Source organism: Taudactylus pleione, unplaced genomic scaffold (assembly GCF_031769625.1).
Source record: "Taudactylus pleione unplaced genomic scaffold, aTauple2 ptg001186l, whole genome shotgun sequence".
Classification (NCBI taxonomy): domain Eukaryota; kingdom Metazoa; phylum Chordata; class Amphibia; order Anura; family Myobatrachidae; genus Taudactylus; species Taudactylus pleione.
The window spans coordinates 620,594-635,458 of NW_028285587.1; the positions used below are offsets into that span (position 1 = coordinate 620,594).

General features: G+C 44.1%; 1 protein-coding gene across 1 annotated transcript in view; it reads left to right on the plus strand.

Moving 5' to 3' along the window:
- The window catches only part of LOC148451068 (uncharacterized), a 260,573-nt gene that overhangs the window by 132,203 nt on the left and 113,505 nt on the right, over positions 1-14,865 (plus strand). The window contains exons 7-8 of the mRNA XM_088462325.1: positions 3,650-4,415; positions 7,319-9,444. Of these exons, the coding sequence (XP_088318451.1) occupies positions 3,650-4,415; positions 7,319-9,444 (2,892 nt within the window). The remainder of the gene's footprint in view (positions 1-3,649; positions 4,416-7,318; positions 9,445-14,865) is intronic.

Sequence of the window (14,865 nt, forward strand, 5' to 3'; positions counted from 1 at the left end):
AGATGGCGGGGCTGGTGGTAACATGGTCACACATTAAGGTGCATAGTGTGATCAGATTTCTGTGTATAAAGGGCACATCAGCAGCTGTAATTCATCACCAGCTTATTGGGGTGTACGGTGACAATGTCATGGTAACAGGTTTGGGTTTGGTGATAATGGCAGGACATACATTCAAGATGAGAAGCCAAGAACATCCACTTAGCCAACCACACACGTGTGTTGTTACAGCGCTACCATTGGGAGGTTCTGGACCATCCTCCCTACTGCCCTGACCTGGCACTAAGTCATTTCCATCTCTTTGGACCATGGAAGAAGTACCTGGGTGGAAGGCGATTCACAGCCAACTGTGGATAAACAATCTGTACCAAGGCCATACTATTTATTATACGTATATGTACAAGGTGAATACATTTACGCAATGAGAGGTCTGGTTACTTTATTTATTGAACCACCCTCGTATATACCAGATGATACATAACAGGAGCTGGGGAAGGATGTGTGAGAAGGACACAGACAGGCCATGTAACAAAGGGCTGCACTCCCTCAGCTGAGACTGTCTGTCAGGGCGTCTTGTTATCCTGAGCAATAGAGACTCTCAGACAGCCAGTGGCTGTGACAGTCCGCAGAGTGTCACTGATTATCCCCCAGGACATGTCTCACCCCATCTTACGCTGCACACACACGGCCGGCAGGCTGGTCACCAGGGATCGCAAAATACGCACTATATCACGTTTTTACGCGCTACAGGCACTGTGGGACTCAGTTTCTAAAAATGAGTGGGTCCCGCAGGACGTGCTGTCAGTCACTGGTCTGTGCTCACCGCAACAGCCAATGGCAATAACAGCCCTCAAAGTCTTCCCAACCAATCACAGGTGGCACAGTTTTCTTGTCCAATTGCCGCCCGAACCCTGCAGACAACCTCCCTCTGCCTCCTACCCTTCCCCCGGCAGTTGCTATGATGTTATCGCGGGCTCCCGCTTGTGACTGCAGGGACTGCTGCCTCCTCCCTGGTAAGCTAACTGGGGGGGATTGCCTGTATGACCCGCGGGCCATGGCTGTATTGTAATCGGCCCTGCAGTGTCTTGTCATGCAGGGCCGGTTCGAGGGCTGTTCCAGTGTGCCTACACCTGGGCACATGATTTGTGATAACCCCCCAGCCGCCGGCAACAGTGCTGGGGTCTAGGGCAGGTGACACTGTCAGTGTGCCACTGGCCAGCCTACTCTGCCTCCAGTCTGCCCACCCTGGAAGCCGCTAGGATATTATTGCAGGCTGGTCCTTGGGATTGTTGGTACTGCTGCGCCTCTCCAGTAAGCCGGCTCCCTGAGGGCACTGCCTATTTCATCTGCGGCTGCATCATAGTTGGCTCAGAATTTTCTGGTCACACAGGACAGCCACCACTGAGACCTTGACTTGTGCTGAACCTCAACTGTCAACAACAGTACGAGGGTCCAGGGCAGGTGACATTGTCAGTGCGCCACTGCCCAGCCCACTCTGCCTCCATCTGCCCTGCAGCTTCAAGTTCCTCTGTCTGGGCCTGGCTGCCGGCATTGCGCCCCTCCTGCCATTATGCGAAGACTCCCAGGCTACAGACTTATCAGCATTTCGGCCTCTCCCCACAGTCCATGGACAAAACTCAAAAGTAAGCAGTTAACCCCCTTCTTGCCTTCCACTACTGCCCCAGCTGCTATCTATCCTTACCCCTCACCCTAACCCCAGTACTGCCTGCCCTTATCCCCCCATTACCCCCAGTACTGCCCCAGCAGTTATCTATCTTTACCTCCTCCCTACTCCCTGCACTGCCTGTTGCTAACCCCCTCCTTGCCCCCAGTACTGCCCTAGCTGCTATCTACCCTTACCGCTCGCCCTAACCCCATTACCCCCAGCGTTTAACCTCCATTACCCCAGCTGCTATCTATCCTTACACCTCACCCTAACCCCAGTACTGCCTACCCTTATTCCCCCATTACCCCCAGCTGTTATCTATCCTTAACTCCTCCCTACTCCCTGCACTGCCTGCTGCTAACCCCATCCTTGCCACCAGTACTGCTACTGCCCCAGCTGCTATCTACCCTTATCCTACCCTTATACCTCACCCTAACCATAGTACTGCCTGCCTTTAACACCCCCTTACCCCCAGTACTGCCCCAGCTGCTATCTATACTTACTCCTCATCCTAACCCCAGTATTGCCTGCCCTTAAGCCCCCCTTACCCCCAGTACTGCCCCAGCTGTTATCTATCCTTACCTCCTCCCTACCCCCAGTAGTGCCTGCCGTTAACCCCCTGCTTGCCCCCATTACTGCCCTAGTAGCTAACCCTATCCCTCCCCCTAACTCCCAGAGCTGTCCCATCTGTTGTCTGCCCTCATCCCCATAATATGTGATGGGACCCAGAAACCATGGAGTAGGACCCCAATTTCTTAAAGTGAGGGGACCCTGGTACCCACAAATTTTTTGCGGTCAGCGTGATCACTGGTCACACATGACACCTACATCTGAGGTGCTGTAATTTGTGATTTTGTCATTTGTGCAGAGTGACTGATGGAATTCTGAATTGCTTAACCCTTTGTCTTCTGGGCTGCCTGCTCTCCTATTTCTGTTATTATCCTCTTCTGTTCCCTTCCCCATCCCCTGTGTTACTGCCACCTCTACAGCTGTTACACCCTCTGCTGTGTGCTGACATAACTGGGGAGATGAGGGGATCTGTATTCAGTGATATTTTGAGTCTCCCCCAATACACAGGATTACACAGTAGTGAAGAAGACATCCGGTGAGTGTGAGACAAACAGCAGCCATCCCTGTGTGTCAGGAGGACTGAGCAGGACCCAGAGCCCCATCACGGTGCCTCCACCTCACTCACTGATACATGAGAGAGACAATGACCAGAAGATCCTGGAACTCACCAATGCGATCATTCAGCTGCTGACTGGGCAGGTGACAGCTGGAAATGGGACATTATACAGTAACACCAGTGGATGTGTCTGGGTGATGACTGGAGAGGTGACTGCTGGGAATGGGACATTATACAGTACCACCAGGGGATGTGTCTGGGTGGTGACTGGAGAGGTGACTGCTGGGAATGGGACATTATACAGTAACACCAGGGGATGTGTCTGGGTGATGACTGTATCATTGTGTGTGTCAGGTTCCTATAAGGTGTCAGTATGTCACTGTCTATGTCTCCATACAGGAGGGGGAGGATATAGAGGAACACAAGGGTCTGTACAAGAATATGATGATGGAGAATCACCAGCCTCTCACATCACTGGGTAAGAGAAGACTGACATTTAATATAGAGGGGAGAGCAGCTATGGGGGCCCTCCTATATACACACATCATCTGATAATCACATAGATCCAACATACTCAGTCACTGTGTGTCTCCTACAGATGGACCCAGTAACAGAAATACCCCAGAGAGATGTCCCCATCCTCTTTATTCACTGGATTGTATAGAGGAGAATCACAGGGTCCCACAGGAGCATCAGGTAGGTGGGATTTAGGGTCTCACCAGTATACCAAAGTGACAGTCACTATATGATGTGTAGAGATGCTGTGTGTGTTTTATCCACTGATATTGCACTGTTTATTCTCAATCAATGAAATCAAACATTTTTACAAGAACACAATTTCTGTTTAGGGTACAGCTCAGACTAATAAGGTAGAAGATATAGAGGGAGAAGAAGAGACGTATGTGACTGATATGAAGGTTGAAAATATAGAGGGAGCAGAAGAGACATATGTGACAGATATGAAGGCAGAAGATATAGAGGGAGAAGAAGAGATGTATGCAACTGATATAAAGGCAGAAGATATAGAGGAAGAAGAACAGACGTATGTGACTGATATGAAAGCAGAAGATACAGAGGGAGAAGAAGAGACGTATGTGACTGATATGAAGGCAGAAGATATAGAGGGAGAAAAAGAGACGTATGTGACTAATATGAAAGCAGAAGATACAGAGGGAGAAGAAGAGATGTATGTGACTGATAAGGCAGAAGATACAGAGGGAAAAGAAGAGACGTATGTGACTGATATGAAGGCAGAAGATATAGAGGGAGAAGAAGAGACATATGTGACTAATATGAAAGCAGAAGATACAGAGGGAGAAGAAGAGACATATGTGACTAATATGAAAGCAGAAGATACAGAGGGAGAAGAAGAGACATATGTGACTGATATAAAGGCAGAAGATATAGAGGGAGAAGAGGAGACGCATGTGACTGATATGAAAGCAGAAGATACAGAGGGAGAAGAAGAGGCGTATGTGGCTGATATGAAGGTAGAAGATATAGAGGGAGAAGAAGAGACGTATGTGACTGATATGAAGGCAGAATATATAGAGGGAGAAGAAGAGACGTATGTGAGGTGTGATCAGCAGTGTAAGGAGGAGGAAATCCGTACAGATATCAGCACAGGTGAGTAATAAACACATTACAGAAAAAAATCACATATTCTCCTTTCTAAGTCACTTCAACAATCTCTTATCATACACCTTCCACTGTCAGTACAAACTAATGAGAAAAATGTATCTGTCCAGTTGGGGAGTTGGGAGCCATCAGCCCCTATTATACTCCTGCTCTCCCCCTCACATCATGTCACTGTGTTTTACCAGCCCAGAGATCTGACCAGTCTCCTCCCCACTCTCTCTGGTGTATCTCATACATCAGGAGCCATCAGCCCCTATTATACTCCTGCTCTCCCCCTCACATCATGTCACTGTGTGTTACCAGCCCAAAGATCTGACCAGTCTCCTCCCCACACTCTCTGGTGTATCTCACTTACTGAGATATAGATCACAGCAGGGTGCAGCTAGTATGACCTGTGTGTGATATAATGTATAGGCCATGCCTGCACTCTGTTACACATACTGAGATGGAGATCCGGTGAGTGTGAGTACACAGGAGGATACAGATAGTATGACCTGTGTGTGATATAATATATAGACCATGCCTGCACTCTGTTACACATACTGAGAAGGAGATACGAAGAGTGTGAGGACAAAGCAGGGTGCTGATAGTATGACCTGTGTGTGATATAATATATAGATGATGCCTGCCCTCTGTTACACATACTGAGATGGAGATCCGGAGAGTGTGAGGACACAGAAGGGTGCAGCTAGTATGAACTGTGTGTGATATAATGTATAGACCATGCCTGCACTCTGTTACACATACTGAGATGGAGATCCGGAGAGTGTGAGGACACAGCAGGGTGCAGTTAGTATGACCTGTGTGTGATATAATGTATAGACCATGCCTGGACTCTGTTACACATACTGAGATGGAGATCCGGAGAGTGTGAGGACACAGCAGGGTGCAGCTAGTATGACCTGTGTGTGATATAATGTATAGACCATGCCTGCACTCTGTTACACATACTGAGATGGAGATATGGAGAGTGTGAGGACACAGCAGGATACAGCTAGTATGACCTGTGTGTGATGTATAGACCGTGCCTGCACTCTTTTACACATACTGAGATGGAGAACCGGAGAGTGTGAGGACACAGCAGGGTGCAGTTAGTATGTCCTGTGTGTGATATAATGTATAGACCATGCCTGCACTCTGTTACACATACTGAGATGGAGATATGGAGAGTGTGAGGACACAGCAGGATACAGCTAGTATGACCTGTGTGTGATATAATGTATAGACCATGCCTGCACTCTGTTACACATACTGAGATGGAGATCCGGAGAGTGTGAGGACACAGCAGGATACAGCTAGTATGACCTGTGTGTGATATAATGTATAGACCATGCCTGCACTCTGTTACACATACTGAGATGGAGATCCGGAGAGTGTGAGGACACAGCAGAGTTAGTATGACCTGTGTGTGATATAATGTATAGACCATGCCTGCACTCTGTTACACATACTGAGATGGAGATATGGAGAGTGTGAGGACACAGCAGGATACAGCTAGTATGTCCAGTGTGTGATATAATGTATAGACCATGCCTGCACTCTGTTACATATACTGAGATGGAGATATGGAGAGTGTGAGGACACAGCAGGATACAGCTAGTATGACCTGTGTGTGATATAATGTATAGACCATGCCTGGACTCTGTTACACATACTGAGATGGAGATCCGGAGAGTGTGAGGACACAGCAGGGTGCAGCTAGTATGACCTGTGTGTGATATAATGTATAGACCATGCGTGCAGTCTGTTACACATACTGAGATGGAGATATGGAGAGTGTGAGGACACAGCAGGATACAGCTAGTATGACCTGTGTGTGATATAATGTATAGACCATGCCTGCACTCTGTTACACATACTGAGATGGAGATATGGAGAGTGTGAGGACACAGCAGGATACAGCTAGTATGTCCTGTGTGTGATATAATGTATAGACCATGCCTGCACTCTGTTACACATACTGAGATGGAGATATGGAGAGTGTGAGGACACAGCAGGATACAGCTAGTATGACCTGTGTGTGATATAATGTATAGACCATACCTGCACTCTGTTACACATACTGAGATGGAGATATGGAGAGTGTGAGGACACAGCAGGATACAGCTAGTATGTCCTGTGTGTGATATAATGTATAGACCATGCCTGCACTCTGTTACACATACTGAGATGGAGATATGGAGAGTGTGAGGACACAGCAGGATGCAGCTAGTATGACCTGTGTGTGATATAATGTATAGACCATGCCTGTACTCTGTTACACATACTGAGATGGAGATATGGAGAGTGTGAGGACACAGCAGGATACAGCTAGTATGACCTGTGTGTGATATAATGTATAGACCATATCTGCACTCTGTTACACATACTGAGATGGAGATATGGAGAGTGTGAGGACACAGCAGGATACAGCTAGTATGTCCTGTGTGTGATATAATGTATATACCATGCCTGCACTCTGTTACACATACTGAGATGGAGATCCGGAGAGTGTGAGGACACAGCAGGATACAGCTAGTATGACCTGTGTGTGATATAATGTATAGACCATGCCTGCACTCTGTTACACATACTGAGATGGAGATCTTATCATTAGAGAGTATGTATATGTATGGGTAAAGCCGGGCATGTCTTATAGCTACACAGTATGGAGATGTTGGGGTACAGCCGGGCACGTCTTATTATAGTTACACGTCATGGAGATGTTGGGGTACAACTGGGCACGTCTTATAGTTACACAGTATGAGATGTTGGGGTACAGCCGGGCACGTCTTATTATAGTTACACAGTATGGAGATGTTTGGGTACAGCCGGGCATGTCTTATTATAGTTACACAGTATGGTATAGCTCTGCAGGGAGGCTAATTCCCATATAATTATTCTGTTCCCAGCAGATGGACAAAGCAGCAGGAATAACTTGGGGAGACGTCTCATATTATTTCCAGATTGTGACCTAGATGATAACTTCTCTCAGGACTCTCCAGGAGAAAACCACATTACCCCCAGTATACATCCAGCATCTCACAGTGCAGATATGGCATCTGATCCCACTAACCATGATAAATGCTCCCCTGATAATCCCAGTAGTGATACACACAGCTCAGAACACACAGGTGATAAACCATTGTCATGTTCTGAATGTGGGAAAGGATTTACCAAGCAGATCAGTCTTTCTATACATCAGAAGAGAGTTCACGCAGCTGAGAGGCCTTTTCTGTGTTCTGAGTGTGGGAAATGTTTTACACTTAAATCAGTTCTTGTTACACATCAGAGAAGTCACACAGGTGAGAAACTATTTCCATGCTCTGAGTGTGGGAAATGTTTTACACAGAAATCATATCTTGTTAGACATCACAGAAGTCACACAGGTGAGAAACCATTTCCATGTTTTGAGTGTGGTAAATGTTTTACACAGAAATCAAGTCTTGTTTCACATCACAGACGTCACACAGGTGATAGGCCATTTTCATGTTCTGAGTGTGGGAAATGTTTTACATTTAAATCAGACCTTGTTAGACATCAGAGATGTCACACAGGTGAGAAACCATTTCCATGCTCTGAGTGTGGGAAATATTTTACACAGAAATCAGATCTAGTTACACATCAGAGACGTCACACAGGTGAGAAACCATTTCCATGTCCTGAGTGTGGGAAATGTTTTAAACGGAAATCAAATCTTGTTGAACATCAGAGAAGTCACACATGTGAGAAACAATTTTCATGTTCTGAATGTGGGAAATGTTTTAAACATAAATCAGCTCTTGTTACACATCAGAGAAATCACACAGGTGAGAATATATTTCCATGTACTGAATGTGGGAAATGTTTTACATTTAAATCAGATCTTGTTACACATCAGAGACGTCACACAGGTGAGAAACCTTTTTCATGCTCTGAGTGTGGGAAATGTTTTACACAGAAATCAGCACTTGTTCGACATCAAAGACGTCACACAGGTGAGAAAGCATTTACATGTCACGAGTGTGGGAAATGTTTTGCACAGAAATCACATCTTGTTATACATCACAGACGTCACACAGGTGACAAACCATTTCCATGCTCTGAGTGTGGGAAATGTTTTACACAGAAATCAGAACTTGTTAAACATCAGAGACGTCACACAGGTGAGAAATCATTTCCATGCTCTGAGTGTGGGAAATATTTTACATGCTATTCAATACTTGCTTCTCATAAGAGAACTCACTCGCGTGAGAGGCCATTTTCATGTTTTGAGTGTGGGAAATGTTTTACATTTAAATCAGATCTTGCTACACATCAGAGAACTCACACAGGTGAGAAACCATTTCCATGTCCTGAGTGTGGGAAATGTTTTACACGTAAACAATATCTTGTTGTACATCAGAGATTTCACACAGGTGAGAAACCATTTCCATGTCCTGAGTGTGGGAAATGTTTTGCACAGAAATCACAGCTTGTTATACATCAGAGATGTCACACTGGTGAGAAACTATTTCCATGTCCTGAGTGTGGAAAATTGTTTACAAAGAAATCAGCTCTTGTTGCGCATCAGAGAAGTCACATAGGTGAGAAACCATTTTCATGTTCTCAGTGTGGGAAATGTTTTACACAGAAATCATATCTAGTTACACATCAGAGATGTCACACAGGTGAGAAACCATTTCCATGTCCTGAGTGTGGGAAATGTTTTACACAGAAATCACATCTTGTTAGACATCAGAGAAGTCACACAGGTGAGAAACCATTTCCATGTTCTGAATGTGGGAAAAGTTTTACACGTAAACCATATCTTGTTGTACATCAGAGAAGTCACACAGGTGAGAAACCATTTCCATGTTCTGAATGTGGGAGATGTTTTACACTTAAATCAAATCTTGTTAGACATAAGAGACATCACATAGGTGAGAAACCATTTCCATGTTCTGAGTGTGGGAAATGTTTTATACTTAAATCAGTTCTTGTTACACATCAAAGAACTCACACAGGTGAGAAATCATTTCCATGCTCTGATTGTGGGAAATGTTTTACAACGAAATCTGCTCTTTTTAGTCATCGGAAACTTCACACAGGAGAAAAACAATGTGTATGAGCCTATAGAAATATATAGAAATTGCAGCGGTATTTGCAGTACTGTAATATCATTGGGAATTATCAGAACAAGCATAAATACAGTTTTAGCCTAGATTGCTGTCCCTGCTTGTTGAAGGGTAAATTACATTTGCATTATCACACTTTGGGTCTGATTCAGCAGCGGAACCAAATGCAGCTGCAGTCTCTTACAGATCGCAGGTACTAATATATGCTAATGCCGAGGTACAACCACCATAACCACACCCACTGCTTCCTTCTCATTATCATCCAATGTCACCCTCCTGTGTAATCATCGGTACCATCTCCGCACATTAAGCAGTCACACAACATTTGCATCAGGTCTGACCAGCCGCAAACACTGCAGCTCTCCTGACATGCAGAGAGGTGCAGCTGCCATCGCTATGGCTAATTTATACATGCCCATGACATGGTGATCACACACACAGACACGCCTGCATGACATGGCGATCACACGGACAGACACGGCTGCAGTTTTCTGTCCACCCCCCTGCTACCGCCCTGAAACACTGTCACCCTGCCACTCTGTATATGATGAATTCCTCTGTGCGTCCGTAATAGCAATGTGATCGCTGTGTGTGCGCAGTGTGACTTATACGTAGGTGTGATGGGAGACAATCGCTCTATCTGCGTAACTATCATCATTGTGTCCTCTGCTGAATCAGCCCCTATATACTTTATATTACACTTTATTATATATCCACACAGATGTCACCAACATAGGGCTCCAACAGGTTCCTCATGTAATGGCTTTCAGCTTCCTTATTCTATAAGATTAGAGGTTCCCACACTCCGCTATTACAGGCCAGGTATTAAGGATAATCCATGCTTGAGCACAGGTTACTTAATTTAACCATTTGGACTGAAGCATGGATATCCTTAAGCTCTGGCCTGTAATGGGGGAGTTTGGGAAGTTCTGTATTAAATTATTATTGTGCTATTGGCCTATTTGTGAAATAACAAGACCACATGATGTAATATAGGGACATAACTAATCTGTCACCATGACAATGTGTTGGGGATGTAATATGGAAAGTGGGAAACTATGACATCATGTGATGACTGGGCTGTATGTGACAGGGTGAGATGGGTGATATAATGAAATATGTAACCTCTGATTTTATCTCACTGGATCCAGTATTCTCTGGTTGGGTTTCCTGGTAAATGGATCTCTAATCTCCTTACAGCAGTCTGATGTCTAGGTTACAGAGGATCTAATTAGAATTAAGCAGTTACACTATTCCAAAGGATAAGAACATTAAAATCATGATCACTTATGTAATTTATACATTATTAGGTAATGTTGTTAGTGTAGGGACATGGGAAGCTGCTGGTCCTGGTATAAACCACTAACAGTAATGTCCATTAGGTGCATCAGGCTCCTGATAAGCCCAGCAGAATACAGATGTGAGCAGGGTACATAGTAATGGAGGAATAATACAGGGACATCACAGGTTAAGTAGGATCAGTACCGATTGTCCTCAGTATGTCCTGCACTGTTATAAACCTACAAAAATATGAGCTCAAAGAGTTTGGTAACAAGAAAACCAGACACCGCACGGACCTGTCTGACGTCCATGTGGGGTAACACAGCTGCGTGTGGCGCTTGTTTGTTAGTATTTACCACACTTTTTGACCTGAATGTTTTTGTACATTGTTAGTAAAGCTGAAATAGTGCCCAGTTGTCCTCTTGGTGGTGCACATGTTCTGTGATGGCCTAGGTGTAAGATCTAGTGATTTGCTGTAAGACGGGATTTAGTGGAAAGGAAGTATAGAGGTTTCTGCATGAGGGTGAGTTGTGTCTCATGGGCTGGTCACACTAGGCCACAGCTGGCAAAAGAAAATAACAGAGATAGGGACAGGGCAGTTAGCTATTGACCAGGGTACAAGCCAAGGTCAGGGCCACCGAAGAACAAATGTCAGGCATAAGCCGGGTCAGTATTGGTCAGTCAGACAATTACTATGGACCATACTCAATTAGGCTGCGAAAAGACATCATTTTTGCAGGTTTGACTTATCCCTGTATTCAATTTTCATGACTTTTCACCGGAGCGAAAAGGTGGCAAAATAAAGTGCAGAACTGGGGTTTTGGGGTACAAACTTAAAAAAAAAAAACACCATACACCCCTTGGACAGTCCCCAAAAGATGTTCTGTGTTAAAGAAAAATTTAAAAGTACCACAGGAATCCACAAAAAAGGTACTTTCATTTTGGGGGCGAAAAAAAAAAAAGTTGGGGGACAAACTTCTAACTAGCAAAATAGATTTCAGGGGGGGGTCCCCAAGTATGCCCCAGGTGTTTTTTTTAATTGCAGGTGGTTGCATCAGGTGGATTTTTTAAAATTTTTAAAACTTCACATTAGCCACTTTAAAATATGCTAGTACCCATTTTCTTGTACCCCAAATTTGATGGGACACCTTATTTTCACCCCCAAAATACTGCTAAATGCTATTCTTCACCACTTGTGCAAAGACACTAAATATCACCTATTGAGACCATTTAAAGACCCCAAATACCTTTTAGCAGGGCTATTCGGGGGTACCCATAGTGAACCCCCATGTCAGAGCATCTTTTGGAGGGTGTCAGACTGATTTGGGCAAAAATGACATGACTTTTTGCTGATTTCGTTTTTTTGCCGGGTCCCGTTTTCAACTATTTGGAATGATTACGGGGATACGTGGGGAGAAGCGCGATAAGTTTTCGACCCTGCAACCTGTGATGACGCGAAAAGTCCGGCAACTGACTTTTCGCTCCAAATTGAATATGGCCCTATGTCTCATTCTGAACTGGATATAAACTGACATAAAGCTGTATTACTCTGTCACTTTAGGTACCGGTGATTATAGGTATATATTGGGGTGATTATAGGTATATATTGGGGTGATTATAACTATATATTGGGGTGATTATAGGTATATATTGGGATGATTATAGGTGTATATTGGGGTGATTATAGGTATATATTGGGGTGATTATAGCTATATATTGGGGTGATTATAGGTGTATATTGGGGTGATTATAGGTGTATATTGGGGTGATTATAGGTATATATTGGGGTGATTATAGGTATATATTGGGGTGATTATAGGTATATATTGGGGCTGCACCAGCTCTCCGTATTCCTCGGTTCTTGTTATGTAGTTTTTATTGCTGTCTTTTAGCTTTATCCTAACTTTGCTCTTAGTACCTTTATACTGTGACTGTCTTAGTGTCCATTTCTCATACCCAAACAAGGAAGGTTTTGTCTTACACGTGTGCCCCTCTTTCCTGTCTCCTGTCACTGTGACACCGCTCTGGTGTTGGGGATTTGCTCTCTGATGGGCACCTGCATGGATACACTGGCCTGTCCTGTTATTACCTCCTATCATGGTATATATCAGCATGCTGTTAGTACATATGTATTAGATATTATGTCATCTCTATTGTATGTGTGCCATGGAGGGAATGACAGCACTGTGCGAGTATCATATCCTGCAGCTTATAATACATGAGTAATACAGAAATGACGTATTGTACACAAGCCATGAATAATAACAGGAATTGCTCTGTATGAGTAACTGGACGTTACAGGACTATTATGTGCAGGATGTTACTCTCATCATTAATGTAAGGACCATATTATACCAAAGAGAGAAAGCCAGGACAGCTATTCCTCATGGATGGCTCCTAATACGTACAGACCCCACCTGATCGAAAATGCCAGGATGCTGCACATCTCTGAGCGTTGGATGTATGATCTGTTATCTATATACAGGTGCACAGCACAGCGTCACTACACCAGTATGCCGGGAGCCTCACATCATTACTCTGTACTGTTACCTAGCTGTATCCATGTCAGTCTTGTCTGCTCATAGTTGTAATGGAGTTGAATGAGCTGAAATACTCTGTGCTGCTGTTACCATTCTCTTTTTAGTTACAGATTTCCAGCACCACCCACATTATCTGCTGCTTGTGTGTCTGCCCCCAGGTTTGCAGGATACAGCAGCTCATTTTATAATCTGCTTTTCTTGCATTCACACAATATTATAGTAATCTGTGTTATTACGTATGCAATAAATAACATTCCAAGTGTTACTACAGGAGGAAACTATATTGTAATCTTGCAATAAAATGACTCTGATGTAGAAAATTCTGCCTCACTGCTGTGTTTAGTATAACTTGGGTGTAAAGGGGCCTATCCATTAGAAGATCTTTCTGATAGACAAAAGATTTATCTTTTGAAAACTCCTGGGGCTGCTGTGACAGATATCTGACATGTACATGACAGATTTTTTGCAAACGACGAACGATATCGCATGACATCATTCTGGGAGTGGATTTTTTTTTTTTATGTTTCTATTCATTTACATTAAAAAATCTTTCGTCGTTTACAGCAACAGATATATCTAATATCTGTCAGCGATAAACGATAATTGACCAACATGTTGGAGAGACAAAAGACCAAATTTGTCGGCCGCGGGAGTGCGCAATTTTATCGTTCAGAGCCTACTATCCATTAGCAGATAAATTGAACGACTGAACGAAAAAAAGTTCATCTTTCAAATTTATCTGCTAATGGATAGGCCCCTTAAAGGAAAGGGCGAGGTGTGGGGGGAATGAGGGGGAGGGTGATATATAATAATATAATGGTCAGTAATCGGGAAATATAATTAATTGAAAAAAAAATCTACAAATGTAAGTAAAGCCCATAATGTGGTGTAATGGGTACAAGGACCTGTGTATAATGGGTACAAGGACCTGTGTATAACGTGGTGTAATGGGTACAAGGACCTGTGTATGATGTGGTGTAATGGGTATGAGGACCTGTGTATAATGTGGTGTAATGGGTACGAGGACCTGTGTATAACGTGGTGTAACGGGTACAAGGACCTGTGTATAATGTGGTGTAATAGGTACAAGGACCTGTGTATAATGTGGTGTAATGGGTACAAGGACCTGTGTATAATGTGGTGTAATGGGTACAAGGACCTGTGTATAATGTGGTGTAATGGGTACGAGGACCTGTGTATAATGTGGTGTAATGGGTACAAGGACCTGTGTGTAATGTGGTGTAATGGGTACGAGGACCTGTGTATAATGTGGTGTAATGGGTACAAGGACCTGTGTATAATGTGGTGTAATAGGTACGAGGACCTGTGTATAATGTGGTGTAATGGGTACAAGGACCTGTGTATAATGTGGTGTAATAGGTACAAGGATCTGTGTATAATGTGGTGTAATGGGTACAAGGACCTGTGTATAATGTGGTGTAATGGGTACAAGGACCTGTGTATTATGTGGTGTAATGGGTACGAGGACCTGTGTATAACGTGGTGTAACGGGTACAAGGACCTGTGTATAATGTGGTGTAA